The sequence below is a fragment of the Eretmochelys imbricata genome, chromosome 6 (assembly GCF_965152235.1).
Source record: "Eretmochelys imbricata isolate rEreImb1 chromosome 6, rEreImb1.hap1, whole genome shotgun sequence".
NCBI classification, from domain to species: Eukaryota; Metazoa; Chordata; order Testudines; family Cheloniidae; genus Eretmochelys; species Eretmochelys imbricata.
Window position 1 is genome coordinate 117,690,001 of NC_135577.1, and position 17,332 is coordinate 117,707,332.

The window sequence follows — 17,332 nt, forward strand, 5'->3', positions numbered from 1 at the left end:
AATAATCTGAAGAATGAATTTAAGTCTTCCAGATGTTTTGTGGATGTTCTTCTGGCGAGTGAGCCTGATAAATAGCTTTCAAATTAACAAGTGGTTTTGTATAATGCTGCTTCAATCCTCCGGTCTGGAACAGCCAAAATGAAAGTGTCAGAATGTTAAATGAAGCCAGGTGATTGCAGTGTACAGCGGTCAGCTACTTTTGTGCCCCAGCTGGTGAAGAGTTTTGTATTTTGGTTGATAGATAAAGATAGAGAGGCAGATAATTCAGCCACCCTCAGTAGGGCTTTATATTGTACCCTCAGCAGGGCTTTATACTGCACCCTCAGCAAGTTTGCAGATGACACTAAACTGGGAGGAATGGTAGATACGCTGGAGGGTAGGGATAGGATACAGAGGGACCTAGACAAATTAGAGGATTGGGCCAAAAGAAATCTGAGGAGGTTCAACAAGGACAGGTGCAGAGTCCTGCACTTAGGACAGAAGAATCCCATGCCCTGCTACAGACTAGGGACAGAGTGGCTAGGCAGCAGTTCTGCAGAAAAGGACATAGGGGTTCCAGTGACGAGAAGATGGATATGAGTCAACAGAGTGCCCTTGTTGCCAAGAAGGCTAACGGCATTTTGGGCTGTATAAGTAGGAGCATTGCCAGGGGATCGAGGGACGTGATCATTCCCCTCTATTCGGCATTGGTGAGGCCTCATCTGGAATAGCGTGTCCAGTTTTGGGCCCAAAACTACAAGAAGGCTGTGGAAAAACTGGAAAGCGTCCAGCGGAGGGCAACAAAAATGATTAGGGGGCTGGAGCACATGACTGATGAGGAGAGGCTGAGGGAACTGTGATTATTTAGTCTGCAGAAGAGAAGAATGAGGGGATTTGATAGCTGCTTTCAAACTACCTGAAAGAGGGTTCCAAAGAGGATGGATCTAATGTTTTCAGTGGTACCAGATGACAGAACAAGGAGTAATGGTCTCAAGTTGCAGTGGGGGAGGGTTGGATATTAGGAAAAACTTTTTCACTCGGAGGGTGGTGAAGCACTGGAATGGGTTACTTAGGGAAGTGGTGTAATCTCCTTCCTTAGAGGTTTTTAAGGTCAGGCTTGACAAAGCCCTGCCTGGGATGATTTAGTTGGGGATTGGTCCTGCTTTGAGCAGGAGGTTGGACAGATGACATCCTGAGGTCCCTTCCAACCCTGATATTATATGTTTCTAATAGACAGATAAATGAGGGTGGACAAGGACAGAGACCACTTCTGTAAACATTCATTTCAAATCCCATAAATTCTCTCCACCCACAGCATTCATTCCTGTGACATGACAGCTGCTCTTTACACCTACTCAATTTGAGATTGAAAAATGCTTCTGACCAGATAACTTCTATTTTTCACAACAGCACCGAAGACGCTGCATTCTGCCAAATGTATAGGCCTGCACTTTTACTCATGCTAATATTCCCATTTGGGCTTGCAGGATGGCTTTTATGTTTGGATGGGTGCCATGGAAAAGCCAGACTACAGCTCGCAGAGTTTTGTTACATTCACAGTAACTAAACTTTTTCATGTTAGATTCTCTTTCACATTCCCTAGCAGCAAGAACTGAGTCAATCACCCTAATCATCACATCATTAAGTTGATTTCTGATGCAACAACCTATGTTTGTGGGAATTACAAAAGCAGGTATATCTTGCGGTCATATAAGGTAAAAAGACGTGAAACAGAGTCTACTAGTGAGGTTTGCTGTTAGTAGATAATACAGGATTTGTGTAGCAGTCTATACTTGTGAAGTGTTTTCACATTAAAAGAAGAAGAATGAAAACAAATCAAACCAGATTGAGGGGAAGGTCAGACAGGTTCGAGGGGGGGGGGGGAGGAGGCGCGACTTTTCCTGGACCCCAGTAACAGACACACAGATAATCACATTGCTACACTGTGTTCAGTAGGAATTTTTGTTTTAAAGCATTATTTGCTGAGTCATTTCAGATGAAGACAATCAGTTTTCCATGGTCTTACAATTAGCATTACAGAGCAGAAGGGCTTTTTCATTTTTTTTTTTGTTTTTAAAGAAGGCAACAATACCTGCAAAATTGCAAGCCCTGGTCTGAATCCAGGGACTCTCTCCTTCATCTGAGCAACTTGAGTCTTCAGTCTCTCTCTCATTTGCCTGGGATGGGAGGGGAAAAACAGAAATTAACCAAGAAATTGGGCTTCTGAAAATCCCACCCTATACTTCCAAGTTCTCTCATCCTCACAGCAGTTGCATGGCACTCAAGAGACATAGGAAAAATAAAAAGGTTTAAAGCATGGAATTGAAATTCCAGACAGTCACCAGGGTGTGTTGATTCCCAATCCCAAAATGTACGACCACACCTGTCTGCAGCCCGCTCCATTCAGTACCTTACCAACCAGTTTCATGGGAGAGAATGATCAGAATAGTCTAAAGCAAGTCAAAATAGAAGGAGGTTTCTAAGGCCAGACCCTCAAAGGTATTCAGGTAACTAACTTCGACAGAAATCGATGGGAATTAGGTGAGCATCTGGCTTAAGTGAACAGCTACTGGTAATAGGATGAGCACCCCAGTTACTCATGACTACCAAGGCAGTTATTCAGCTACCAAGACCAACAATAAACTTCATGGCCTAAGATTTTAGTTCTTCATCCAGATGCTGGGCAAAAGATATAAGGTTTCAGTTTACAGGTGGTACACTCAGGGTTTTGCTAGGCCTGCCTACTACCTACTTCTCACCGAGTATACGTTTATGATCGACCCACAGTTTTCCCATGAGGGAGGTCTGTGTGGGCGCCAAACATCTGATGGGTGAAACACACAGAACTCCATTATATATGTGTCTACAGCCATGGATACGATACTGGACAGAAGAATGCTGCTGCAGTTCCCAAACTAGTGCCAGCACTTCCCTAGCTGACAGGGATCTTGTGAGCGTCAGTTTATGTCTGTGAAGTGCTCAGATACCATGGTGATGGGCGTTACAAGGAAAAACACCAAATAAAATAATCAGGGACAAGGTCACCATTAACAGGAACCCTGCTAAGTCTTAGACACGTGATCATACAGGGCCAGAGCCTGAGCCACGGCTCCAGCTCCAATGCCCCACTCCCACGGCAGAAATGGAAAGGAGCTCCCCCAGTATGGCAGCACGGGATTCCTGCTGCAGAAGGGAATTCCAGGGTGATGTAAAGCCAGTGGAGCCAGCACTACGCCACCCGCTTAGCCCCAACCCCGGGGAGGCCAGAGGCAAGAAAGGACATGATCAGAGCACACTGCCCTCCTGCAACTTGGGCTTGTTGGAACCACCCTTGAGGCAAGGCAGCTCTAACTTGCACCAGAGAGGAACAAACCAGCCTGATGCTGCCTCTGAGATCAAGCAGAGAGTGGAAAAGTTGCAGGAGCACAGGTGCACCCAAGGGTCTGGCTGAATTTAAGTACATAAGAATGGCCATACTGGGTCAGATCAAAGCTCCATCTAGCCCAGTATCTGGTCTTCCGACAGTGGCCAATGCCAAGTTCCCCAGAAGTAATGAACAGAACAGATAATCATCAAGTGATCCATCCCTTCGCCCATTCCCAGCTTCTGGCAAACAGAGGCTAGGGACACCATCCCTGGTCCTCCTGGCTAATAGCCATTGATGGATCTATCCTCCATGAATTTATCTATTTCTTTTTTGACCCGTTATAGTCTTGGCCTTCACAACATCCTCTGGCAAGGAGTTCCACAGGTTGACTGTGCATTGTGTGAAAAAATACTTCCTTTTGTTGTTTTAAACCTGCTGCCTATTAATTTCATTTGGTGGCCCCTAGTTCTTGTGTTATGAGAAGGAGTAAACAGCACTTCCTTATTTACTTTCTCCACACCAGTCATGATTTTATAGACCGCTATCATATCCCCACTTAGTCATCTCTTCTCCAAGCTGAAAAGTCCCAGTCTTATTACTCTCTCCTCATATGGAAGCAGTTCTATACCCCTAATCATTTTTGTTGCTCTTTTCTGAACCTTTTTTCCCCAATTCCAATATACGTTTTTTGAGATGGGGCAACCACATCTGAACACGGTATTCAAGTTGTGGGAGTACCATGGATTTATATAGAAGCAACGTGATATTTTCTGTCTTATTGTCTATCCCTTTCTTATTGATTCCCACCATTCTGTTCGTTTTTTTGACGGCCGCTGCACGTTTCTGGCTGAACTCTTCAAAGTCTCCAACAGGAGACTCTAGTAGAAGAGTTTTGTTTTCATCCCACTTTTAAAATAATTGTTTAGGTCCTGGCTTTCATGCAGGTCTCAACACAGCCTCCACTACCAACTGTGATGCTTACAAAACACTCAGCAATGGTTAGGTACTGGTCTGCTGTGGCAGTTTTTCAGGCTGATCAGTATCATTGATTTCCTTGTGCTTCATCTGTTTGAGCCCCCTGTTGCCTATATGTACACTGAGACTGTAGGCTCTTTGGGGCAGGCACTGTCTCTTTTTTATGCCAGGACAGTGCCTAGCACAACTGGGCCCTGGTCTCTAGGTGCTATCACAGTAATAAAAATTCTGCTGGCACAGTTAATTACACTTGAAATTGTACTTATTTAGATGCCTGTTCACCTGATCGTGGGTGCCCTGAGATCAAGGTACCATAAGTTGTGTCCACAGACTGAAAAGGTGATTTTGGAAAGGCTGAGCTTCAGAGTCACTCAGATCCTCGTGATAGGTGGCAATATAAAATCCTAAGAAAATCAAAACGAACATTCATCCCCACTGGACTGGGACTTTCAGGAGACCTGGGTTCTATTCCTGGCTTAAGCACAGGCCTGATCAGTGACCTTGGGCAAGTCACTTCACCACTCTGTACCTCAGTTTCCCCAGCTGGATAAAAACCTGGACCCCCTTTGAGTGCTTTGAGACCTACTGATAAAAAAAATGCTATATAAGAGCTATGCTTTATTATAATCCCATCTTATCTTTATAAAGCAGCTAAATATTGCATAATCATCTTACTACTGATAAATATGAAAGTATTTTAAAGATACATGCTTGTTAAAGGAAACACCCCTGAGATTACTTTTGTTGGAAACAAAGTTTGTGTACGATGCCGATGAACCCCAAAATGCTCTGAGAGTCATGCAGCTAACACAGGATGTGGTAAATTACTGCACTGGCAAACCGCTAGGGTCCTGATCCTGCAAAAACTCAAGAGCTTAATTTTGCGCATCCAAGTAGTCACCCAAATTGGATTATTCATACATACAGTTAAGCACATGCTTAAGCATGTGCAGAAACAAGATCTAAACTGTAAAGTATACAGTACTTTAGAAGTCTTCAGTGCAGATATGTCAACTTTGTAAAGTTAAGACCCAATCCAACTCTCACTGAAAACTTTGTTTCCCTCTACCTTCTTAACAAGAGGACTTCAGAATATTGTGGTATTCATTCATTTAATACAGAATCAGGAGCCACGGCTTACCTCAACTCATACTGCATTCATTAAAAAAAATAAAGATTAGCTCAGTTTTCCTCTACAGCAAGAAAGTAAAATGAGAAAACTCAATGGAGCGCGAGTTCCTACTGCTCTCTAAGCACACACACACACCAAAAAAAAAAAGTCATTTGTTAGAAGGCCATCTAGCGTTTGCTAAAAAGCAACTACATTGTTTCGGTTGCAAGCAAAAGTAAAAGCCACACATACTGAAGTTTATTTAAGAAAGAAAACTATAATAAGGATCAGCTGTAAGAAATTTTTGGATGTTTAAATCTACAGACTTAATTACAAATAAATACATTTTAAAAAAATATTTGGAAAAAAACAGCTCTTATCAACTGAGGGCTCTGTTTTGAAATATATTATTATTTATGTGGAATTATTTTGCTTTTAAAAACAAAGACCAAGACACTGCAGTTCACTTTGAACTAGAGATATTCTGCAGTAGCTTTACTTCTCTGGCATTAAGAGCCATATACAACGTCCATACAAGCTCACTCACATACTGCGTGTGCCAAGGGCACACACAAGTCAAGGACAGGATGTGGCCCTAAGAATATATGCTCAAAGTACTCAGCTCCAAAGTTATGTGACTTCAGTTTATAAACTACACTCCCCCGCACTGAAGTGACTGCCAGAAAAACCAAGGGGAATGGATAAGAGTGCTTTTAAAAATCTTTTGGAGGGAAGGAAAATAATTCACTAAAATTAGGAGATGCTCATACAAACCCCACATCACCACATGATACCTGTAGCTAGGCTAGGTAGTGAGGGAGCAGAGGTTACAGGATCATCAAGATTCTGATATCTGAGTTGAAAGAGACAAACATACAGCACTGAGTTAACACAGTTAACACCTTTCCTGGTGTTTGTGTGAAAACTGGCATATGTATGACAGCAAGACAGCTAACGCCCCGCCCAGACAGATTAGGTGCTGTTGCTGTTTCCCCACCCAATCCTCCGGAAGATGCCTCCCCCCTCTAATTGAGAATTTTTGTTCATTAACTGGGGATCTGATTGGATTCCCCAATTACAGTTGATTATCAGGTTTCAGAACTGGCTGGGAAGGCTTCTGTTTCATTCTGTCTGGCCAGGAGATTGAAACTTTTTCTTTTGGATGCGCATCTCATAATGGTGATTCACATCTGTGTCACCTCAAGATCTGACTGCTGCAAAGTGCTCTGTGCTTGGGGTTAGCTCTTAAATGAATCTGAGTGCTGAAACCGGTGCAGAATGGAGAAGCCTGCTTATTACACAGGGCATCCCCAGGCAAGCACATTGCACTGGTGCTTTGTGATCTGCACTGGCTGCCTGTGGGTTTCCAGGAGGAATTTTAGACGTTGATTTTTACCTGTAAAACCCTAACTGATCTGTGTCCTGCCTAGCTAAGAGACCATCACACCAGGCCATACTGCACCAGGAGCGATCAGTGGAGGCACTCAGGCTAGAGCTCCCTGCCTCAATATAAAAAAGGCCGATGCTGGAAGGCATTCTCTGTGTGGAACTTGCTTCCCTCAGGTCAGAAATTGTCCTAGATTGTGGAGTTTCAGGGTGCCCTGGCTTTTGGGGAATGGTACTGATTGAGGGATGGTATCTGGGGAGGATAGAGTACACAGTTTGTTTTGCTATGCTGTGCTAATCTCAGCTAGTTTCACAATTGGCATTTTCTGTGGATGTTTTTCATGTTGTGATGGGCATGCCTCCTCTCCATCCTGCAGTGCATCTCTCTCTTGCATTTGAGCTGATAAACCCAAAGAAATAATAAAATATAAACAAGTGTTACATTTTGTAAAATAATGATGCCATGACTTCCTACTTCATAGGATTGTTGTGAGGACTGGGAAGTCCTTGATCTCTGAAATTTGTGAAGGGCTATAAAGGTACGTCCACACGACAGCTGCTACAGCAGCACAGCTATGGTGTGCCGCTTTCTGCCATACTGTACATGCTTCCTACGTCAATAGAAGAGGTTTTCCCTTGAGGTAGATAATCTACCTCTCCAAACATTCTTCCATCGACCTAACTACAGCACAAATTGTCCACAGCCCTCAGTGATGTAGCTAAGTCAAGCTAATTTTTAAGTGTAGACCGGGCCTAAGTCAGTTCTCAGACAGAGGGAGAGCACTAACCAAGGGGACAGAGCCTGGGACTAGAAGGAGGAGGATAGCCTCAGCTCTACCCGATTCACTATGTGATCTTGGGCATGTCACTTAGTCTCTCCTCCCTGGAAGCAGATAGCTATTTTACAGGGGAAGGCTGTTCACTTCTAAAAGGCCTGACTACTGTTCAGTTTAGAGCATAGCCTTTGGCCCGGTCTATGTTTAAAAAGGTTCGCCACCACAGCAATGTTGGTTAGGAGTGCGATTTTTTGCCGGCACATCCACGCTGGCAAAAATCCTAGGGTAGACTCAAATATACCAGCAAAGTAGTTAAATTGCCTGTATACCTTATTTTGCTCAGGGAACCAGTATAAGTTATACCACCAAAAGGACATTTTTGCCAGTAAAGCTGCATCAACATTAAGAGGGTTTTCCAGTATAGCAAGCCTTTGAATGCAGACATGGCCTTGAATGTCTTCAGATGTTATAACTGAGCCTAATTGTTACTCTGAAACCTGTCATAATTGAGACTGGCTCCAATCATAGTTGTGCTGTGCAAGGTTTTCTGCTGGACTATGGAACCATAATTGATTTAATCTGTCCCACCACAGGAAGCGTGAAAGATTTTAACACTATGAGCCAAATGGCACCTTGGAAGGGAAGTTCATGTACTGGGTTGAAAAGGCTGAGAAATCAAACTAATTTCAAGATGATTTCTATACCACAGGAGAGGGGTTAGGAACCACATTCCTTCGACTAGGGCTTTCTACTGCGGAAACAAGACAACAAGTATCAAAAACCTGAGGAAAACTGAGGTAGACAGCAAGATGCAAAAGCCAAAAGAAAGACACCCAACCCCCTGAAATATTTGGGGCCTGTCCATATTATAAAAACGACAGTGCTAACACACCTTAGATGCCATCTGCTTACCTGGTCGTACCCTACAAAGACAAGACTAAAGCACAGTGTTTAATAAAGAACAAAAACAATCAGTAATACCCAGAGTGAAATCCTGCCCCCCCTGAACTAAATGGGAATTTTGCCAATCTGGCCAGCATTTCATCCACAGCGTAGACATGTCTCCGCAGGTGGAACTAAACAGTTACAACACAGTTGTGTCCTTTTAACTTTCAGCTCACCTTTTTCACATTTACTGTACTTACGAACTTCCATTACAAAAAGAAAGAATTGTGTAGCTGTCATCCGACTCTCCTAGTCTGTAAATATTTGACTGACCTCCAAATAGACTCTTTCCCTGATAAAAGGTTAAAGCCATAACATTACAAAAACTAAGTGATTACCACATGCACACCACCATACACAATCCTGACTTTGCAAGCTGTGGTAGAAGCAAGTTCCCTATACATAAACAATCATTGCCTCTTGTAAAAAATCCTGGAAAAACACACACGCACACACCTTCTTCTATTGACAGACCTTTACTGGACCTGAGATTACATGTTTGATTGCCTCAAGACACTTTTATTCCTGAACTTTGTCCCATCTCAAGGGTGATCAGAATTCTTTGATATAACATTTCTCTATAGGATCCAGAGGAGAAAGAGAACGTTAAAAGATATGGAGCCACTTCCCTCAATCTCCTTCATTTGAAAAATTCTAGCTAAAATCTGGTTCCTTCCATCCCGGAATGTACTCTACTGGTTTTGCTACATTTGACCAAACTCATGACAGGAGCAGGGGAATTGGGAGGCAGGAGAGATATTTTCATGTACAACTGCAATTATTTTCCATACTGCTCCTGGAAAATCAATTAGGCTGGAAGCCCATTTATAAAGTGTGGCAGGATAATTTGCTCTTTTCATTCTTTTCCCAGGCTGGTTAAGAGGACTAGTTGCCTCATATACATGTAGCTTAAACCTAGGCAAAATAAATAAAAGAAAGACACTTTGTTTTTAAATAAACAGTAAGAGTGACTGACAGTGTTGTAGCTGTATTGATCCCAGGTAGGTGAGGTAATATCTTTTGAAGTTTGTCCAATAAAATACATTACCTTACCCTCCTTATCTCTGTACTAAGGGTGATTAACCACTGGAACAAATTATGAAGGGAAGTGGTATATTCTCCATCTCTTGATGACTTCTAATCAAGACTGGATTCCTTTCTGGAAAATACAGTCTAGCCAAACACAAGTCATGCTGTAGACAAGCACAAAATACTGGGCTCAAGTAAATGGGCAACTAGATAAAATTCCACGGCCTGTGATATACAGGTCAAATCAGATCTAATGGTCCCTTCAGGCCTTACCATCTGTGAACCACTGCTGATGGCCCTGCTGGGATAAGTGACTTGGTCATTTGCTGCGAACAGTCAGGACTTTAACCATCTCTCCTCTGAACTGTCAGCACTCACCTCTGACACTAGAGTGGAACTGTGCTACAGGATGTAACCCTATTTTCTTAGATAGCTACTCTTGTGCATTAGAATAGAACAAAAGGCAGGTGATATAAAGCAGCCTCTTTTGATTGCAAAATACAAAGAAGAATTCAATAGCAGCCACGTGGTTAGTGAGATCAATACATCACAATGAAAGCCCTCAATTCTGTCTTACCGAATTAATGGACTATAGGAGCACACAGTTTGAGCTATGACTAAAGGGGCTGCTGGTCTTTTTTTGGCATAGGATGGGAGGGTAGAGTCTGTGGTCAGCACTGGGCAGGGATTCAGGAGATTGACATTAAATCCCCAGCTCTGCTACAGATTTCCAGTGTAACTTTTGGCAAGTCATTTAGACTTTCTATGCTTTTGTTTACCATCTGTAAAATGGGAACAATTCTACCACTCGTCTGATTTTTCTATTTAGATTGTAAGCTCTTCAGGGAAGGAACTGCCTATTACTGAGTCTTTGGACAACACCTGGCACAGTGGGGTCCCAATCTCAGTCTAGTTGCTACTGTAATACAAATAACATGTAGTAATCAAAGTTTTTCTAGTAGATTTATCAACTTAAAGTAAATGACAAGTGTAAAACATATTGCTAATAAAATTAGCAGGTTTGATCTTCCAGATGAATAATTAAAATTATCATAATAGAGTAATGCACACAGGGCAAAAAAGTACTCACTCTATCAAACTAAACACCAGCAAAATTATTTTAAGTACTTCACTTTTTTCAGAGACCTATAAATCAGTTTATATCTGCAACAACTATGGCCCATGAGGATCTGCTACAATTCAGGACCTGTTTCTGTGCCAAAGGTAAGAGAAGAAGTCTGCAGCAGTAACAACATGCAAACTTCCCCAGTTTTACCAGTAGATTCTGCAGGCATTAAGTGTAAAATTCTGAGAACATTGACTTTCAGAGTGCCATAACCATGACACAGCATGGTGTAATGGACAGTGCAAGAGACTAAGAAACTGGAACTCGAGAGTTCCAACTCTGCCACTAACTCACTTTGATACACGGCCCTTACATCCACATTTTCTGAAGTAGTGTCTGATTTTGGATGTCCAGCTTCAGACATTTTTGGCCTGATTTTCAGAAGTGCTGAGCATCCACAATCCCAACTTCAGTTAATGGAGCTGCCACAGCTCAGCACCCTGAAAAATCAGGCCCAAGGTCTCACCCCAGATCTGAGGTAACTTTTGACTTCAACATCTGTGTCTTAGTTTCCCCAACTGTAAAATAGGGTTAATATTTGTCCAGCACTTTGAAGAGGTAAACATTAGACACTATTTAGTACGAAGCCTTTCAAGGAAGAAAGGAGAACATTAAGCTCTTTCATTCCATTTGGATATTTAGCAATAAGACAACAAAAAGATGAGAAGAAAGCAAACTAAAGGTACAACATACAGTCTTGCATAAACCCTCATTTCCCACCTACTGAAACCTAGAAAGGATCCTAGCAGGAGACAGAGAACGGATTTTTAAAAGTAAGAAGGGATTTCACCATACTGCAAACATTTAGGCAGATGATTTATCTCTGCATGAGGACTGATACCAAATGCCAGTCAGTTATATGCCACTAGGGTAATGTTAGGCCAGTGATATAATAGAGAACGAAAGCATACAAAATTAAAGAGAGAATGATTTTAGAAGACAGAACAGTTATTTAAGTAGTTTGAAATGACTTGTTTTTGAATATTTCTAAAGATTCTTTAATAACCTTTCTTCCCTGTACAATGCTGTCTTAGTACTTTCCATTCTCCCTGCCCACAGACCATTGCGTTGTTAGTACAATAGTGAAAAGGGTGAGCAAATCTATAGTGTGCCTTGACTTCTTTTGCTACTGCTGTTCACTGACAGCAAACACCAGAAGCAGTAATTTAACAGATCCACCCCTGCTTTTCTTTGCTGACACAGGTGACCCCGATTTAGAGGGGAAGTGAAGGCAGCTGTAAAAAAACAACAAACAACAAATGGAAGAAAAGGGAAGTTGATAGCACTTAATATAAACCATGTTAGGAATGGTAGAAAATTGATAAGGGAATCCAAGGGACACAAGAAGAAATCTATGGCCATCAGATGCGTTAAGGACATAAGAAGGAGTTTTTAAAATATATTGGGACCAAAAAGAATCCTGACAATGGTATTGGCCCATTACTATATGGAAATGGTAGAATGTATCAATAAAAATGCACAAGTGTTAAATAAATATTTCTGTTCTATATTTGGGGAAAAAACAGAAAATAAAGTCTCATCATATTCTACTAGTATTTCTGGAGAATGTTAAACAGAAGCTACTAAAGTTAGATATCTTTAAATCAGAAGGCCCAAATAACTTGCACGCAAGAGTTTTTATTAATGTTGATTTTTTTTTGTTCAGTACGTCTTGGAGAACTGGGGAAATTCCAGAAGACTGGAAGAAAGCTAATGCGCCAATTTTTAAAAAGGGTAAACGGGATGACCTGGGCAAGATAATGGAGCAGTTGATATGGGACTCGATTAATAAAAAACTAAAAGGTTGTTAATGCAATTAATGCGTATCAGCATGGGTTTATGGAAAATAGATCCTGTCAAACTAACCATGTTTTTTGATGAAATTACAAGTTTGGTTGACAACATTAATAGTGTTGATGTAATGTCCTTAAACTTCTGTAAGGTCTTCGACCGCAAAACATTTTGATTAAAAAACGAGAACCATATAAAATCAACATGGCATACATTAAATGGATTAAAAACTGGCTAACTGATAGGTCTCAAAAACGTAACTGTAAACAGGGAATCATTATTGAGCAAGTGTTTCCAGTGGGGTCCCACAGGGAGTGGTTCCTGGCCCTATCCTATTCAACATTTTTATCAATAACCTGAAAGAAAACATTAAATCATCACTGATAAAGTTTGCAGATGACAAAAAAGTTGGGGGAGTGGTAAATAACGAAGAGACTGATTAATGATTCAGAGCTATCTAGATTGCTTAGTAAACTGAGCACAAGCAAACAATGTGTTTTAATACAGGTAAATGCATACATCTAGAAACATAGAATGTAGGCCAGACCTACAGGATGGGGGATTCTATCCTGGGAAGCAGTGACCCTGAAAAAGATATGGTGGTCATGGTGGATAATCAACTGAAGCTGAGCTCCCAGTGTGATGCTGTGGCCAAAAGAGATAATGTGATCCTGGGATGCATAAACAGGGGAATCTCAAGTAAGAGTAGACAGGTTATTTTACTTCTATATTTGAAACTGGTGTGACTGCTGCTGGAATACTGTGTTCAGTTCTGGTGCCCACAATTCAAAAAGGATGGTGATACATTTGAGAAGGTTTAGAGAAGAGGAGCCACATGAATGACTAACGTTTTAGAATACATGCCTCACATTGATAGGCTCAAGGAGCTCAATCTGTATCACAGAATATCAGGAGATCATCTAGTCCAACCCCCTGATCAAAGCAGGACCAATCCCCATTTTTTGCCCCAGATCAACTTAACAGCCCCCTCAAGGATTGAACTCACAACCCTGGGTTTAGCAGGCCAATGCTCACACCACTGAGCTAATCTATTTAGCTTAATAAAGAGAAGGTTAAGGGGTAATTTGATTACAGACTGTAAAATACCTACAGGAGAAATATTTAATAATAAAAAAATAACACTTCAGTCTACCAGAGAAAGGTATAACACAATCCAATGCCTGGAAGTTGAAGCTAGCCAAATTCAAATTGGAAAAAAGGTGTACATTTTTAAAGGTGAGAGTCATTAACCACTGGGCCAATTTACTAAAGGTCATAATGGATTCTCCATCACGGACAATCTTTAAATAAAGATTGGAATATTTTTCTTAAAAGATATGCTCCAGGAATTATTTTGGGCTATGGACTGTGCTATATGAGAAATCAGTCCTTCTGGCATTACTATTTATGAATCTATGGACCCTACTAGACAACACCATGTTGAAACCATCAAGATTATTACATGAATTGCAATAGCACTTCTAGACCCCATTGTGCTAGGCACTGTACACACGTAATATGCACAGTATGCACGTGGTCCTCACCCTAGAGCACATGCAATCTAAATACATCACGAAAGGCAACAGACGGATGGAACCAACATTTGGGGGGAGAAGAGCACAAGGTCACAGGGACTGTCACCGTGTTAGGATTAATTTAAGCAGTGGTTTCAGCGCAGCAGCCACCAAGAGAGACAGACAAGTGAACAAGTGGGTAAGTGAATGGCTGGGGGGGGGGATTTACCAGAAACCATCCTGTCTACCCAGGGATCCATCCTGGCACTGGAAGGCTCAAGACTAACCAACATTTACAAACAAAACAAAACAAAAAAAGCCCACCATGTAATAGTGTTTGCCCTTGTACATCACACTTCATGGGACGATTCCAAAGCATACCCCACCCCCAACCCAGCCTGCCACCCCCCCCCAAAAAAAAAAACCCTCCAAACACGCGGAAGCCGGTTTCAGAGCCGGGGTCAACTTAGGCTGGGCCCCGGGGCTGGAAACAACAGTGCAGAGGTCCCCGCTCCAGCCCGGGCGCGGAGACCCGGCGAAGTAACAGCTCCTGCGGGGGCCGTTTCCCCAGGCCCGGGCCAGGCGAACGGGCTGGTTTCGGTCCCGCCCTGCCAGTCTCCCGTCCCGCGCAGGCGGCTCCCCAGGCAGGCGCCCCGCCGGCGGCAGCGGGACGCACCGCGCCGCACCCCCGGGGAGAGCCGGGCGGAGCGGGAGCACCGCCCTGCTGGCCTGGCTGCCGCGGGCGCGCCCAGACGGGCCCCAGGGGCGCTGCCAGGCTGCAGCCGGGAACCCCCCGCCCGCCAGGCAGCCGCCGGCCCGGCCCGCGCGCCCCGGCCCCGGGGTACGTACGCGGCGGCGGCTTTGCCGCAGAGGACCTGCGCGGGGGCCATGGTGACTGCTCGCGCGCCCGCCGCCCCGGCGCTCCCCGAGGCTCCAATTGCGCGTGGCTGCGCCCGCGAGCCCAGACACCCGCCCGCCGCACCCACGTGGCCCGAGCTTCCGCGCCCGCCGGCAAGGGACAGGGGGGCGGGATCCGCCGGCTGCGCTGGCTCATAGGCCTCCCGGGGCCAAGCGCCCGCCCCTCTTTAGCCAATTAATAATCCTGTTGTTGTGACCCACGCTGTTGGCGGGCCCCATCGGGGGCCACGTTCGCCGCAGGCGGTAGCTGCTGCACCAATGCAGCCAGGCTAGGCCTGCCCCCCCTCCTGAGCCTGTGGGAGAGAAGGCGGTCCCGGTCTCCACCGCAGCCTCTGGGCTGTGGAGCGTGGCCACATTAAATTACTCCTGGGGGAATGCTGCACCCTTGCGCAGGCACAGAATTCATGTCCCCCACAGATTTCTTTGTTTCCCTACAGAAAAAATGACTTTCTGAGGGGGAAGCAAAAGGAAGCCACAAAAGCGGCCAGGCAACCCTCCCCAGCCGTCTGTTTTGGGTGCCCGGGTAGCTGTCAGAGAGGTAAATCACTGAGGGGTAGGACTAGGGAAGACCTGGCTGGTGGCTCCTGTCCTGTGCTGGGATCAGCTGCTAGTCCTGGCTTGGCTAGGGAGGATGCGACTTCCTCTTCCCCTGCATGGCATCCGGGACTGGGTCAGACCCACCCCCAGGTTTCTCCCCCAGCTGCAGGAAGATCTGCAAACTCCCTTCACGCACACACTTCTTGCATCCATTGCTCCTCAGCTGCAGATGGAGGGATCCCTGTACAAGGTGCTGCTTCCCCCATCCACCCAAACCTGGTGCATCCAGACCCTCCTGCCAAGCCTCACCCCTCTGCACTCAGAACCTCCCCGATAAGCCCCACTCTGCTGCACCTGGACCACACCATGAAGCCACCCACACCCAGATCCCACCAAGCCCCAACTAGCTGCACCTGGATGCCCACCCCACTGAGCCCCACTCCCCCAGCATCTGGACTGCTCCCCACTGGTTGTCCCACACCCAGATCTCCCTACTGAGCTCTGTTCCCCCCACACCTAGACCCCCCCCCAAGCTCCAACACCCTCATCTGGACCCCCCTGCAGAGTCCCATTACAGCTGCACCCATAACTTCCCAACAAGCCCCTGTGCATTGTTAGGGGGCTTATTCCTTCACCCACTTACTTCCCTGGTCCTTCTCGCATGAACAGAGAGCAACAATACCCGAAGTCCAAAGGTGGAAACAATTCGATGTTTATTGGGGTGAACTTCCAGCAAGCATGATTCCAGTTTCATAGAATCATAGAATATCAGGGTTGGAAGGGACCCCAGAAGGTCATCTAGTCCAACCCCCTGCTTGAAGCAGGACCAATTCCCAGTTAAATCATCCCAGCCAGGGCTTTGTCAAGCCTGACCTTAAAAACCTCTAAGGAAGGAGATTCTACCACCTCCCTAGGTAACGCATTCCAGTGTTTCACCACCCTCTTAGTGAAAAAGTTTTTCCTAATATCCAATCTAAACCTCCCCCACTGCAACTTGAGACCATTACTCCTCGTTCTGTCATCTGCTACCATTGAGAACAGTCTAGAGCCATCCTCTTTGGAACCCCCTTTCAGGTAGTTGAAAGCAGCTATCAAATCCCCCCTCATTTTTCTCTTCTGCAGGCTAAACAATCCCAGCTCCCTCAGCCTCTCCTCATAAGTCATGTGTTCTAGACCCCTAATCATTTTTGTTGCCCTTCGCTGGACTCTCTCCAATTTTTCCACATCCAAAACTGGACACAGTACTCCAGATGAGGCCTCACCAGTGTCAAATAGAGGGGAACGATCACGTCCCTCGATCTGCTCGCTATGCCCCTACTTATACATCCCAAAATGCCATTGGCCTTTGTCATAAATATAAAGGGAAGGGTAAACCCCTTTGAAATCCCTCCTGGCCAGGGGAAAGCTCCTCTCACCTGTAAAGGGTTAAGAAGCTAAAGGTAACCTCGCTGGCACCTGACCAAAATGACCAATGAGGAGACAAGATACTTTCAAAAGCTGGGAGGAGGGAGAGAAACAAAGGGTCTCTGTCTGTCTGTCTGTATGCTGGTCTTTGCCAGGGATAGATCAGGAATGGAGTCTTAGAACTTTTAGTAAGTAATCTAGCTAGGTATGTGTTAGATTATGATTTCTTTAAATGGCTGAGAAAAGAATTGTGCTGAATAGAATAACTATTTCTGTCTGTGTATCTTTTTTGTAACTTAAGGTTTTGCCTAGAGGGGTTCTCTATGTTTTTGAATCTAATTACCCTGTAAGATATCTACCATCCTGATTTTACAGGGGGGATTTCTTTATTTCTATTTACTTCTATTTTTTATTAAAAGTCTTCTTGTAAAAAACTGAATGCTTTTTCATTGTTCTCAGATCCAAGGGTTTGGG

The 17,332-nt window shown here is 44.3% G+C and overlaps 1 protein-coding gene across 1 annotated transcript in view; it reads right to left on the reverse strand.

Moving 5' to 3' along the window:
* The window catches only part of MTHFD1 (methylenetetrahydrofolate dehydrogenase, cyclohydrolase and formyltetrahydrofolate synthetase 1), a 68,564-nt gene extending 53,597 nt beyond the window's left edge, over positions 1–14,967 (reverse strand). Inside the window, exons 1-2 of the mRNA XM_077819483.1 lie at positions 14,849–14,967; positions 2,072–2,156 (exon numbers count right to left, since the gene is read on the reverse strand). Of these exons, the coding sequence (XP_077675609.1) occupies positions 2,072–2,156; positions 14,849–14,889 (126 nt within the window). The 5' untranslated portion in view covers positions 14,890–14,967. The remainder of the gene's footprint in view (positions 1–2,071; positions 2,157–14,848) is intronic.
* Positions 14,968–17,332: the final 2,365 nt, after the last annotated feature.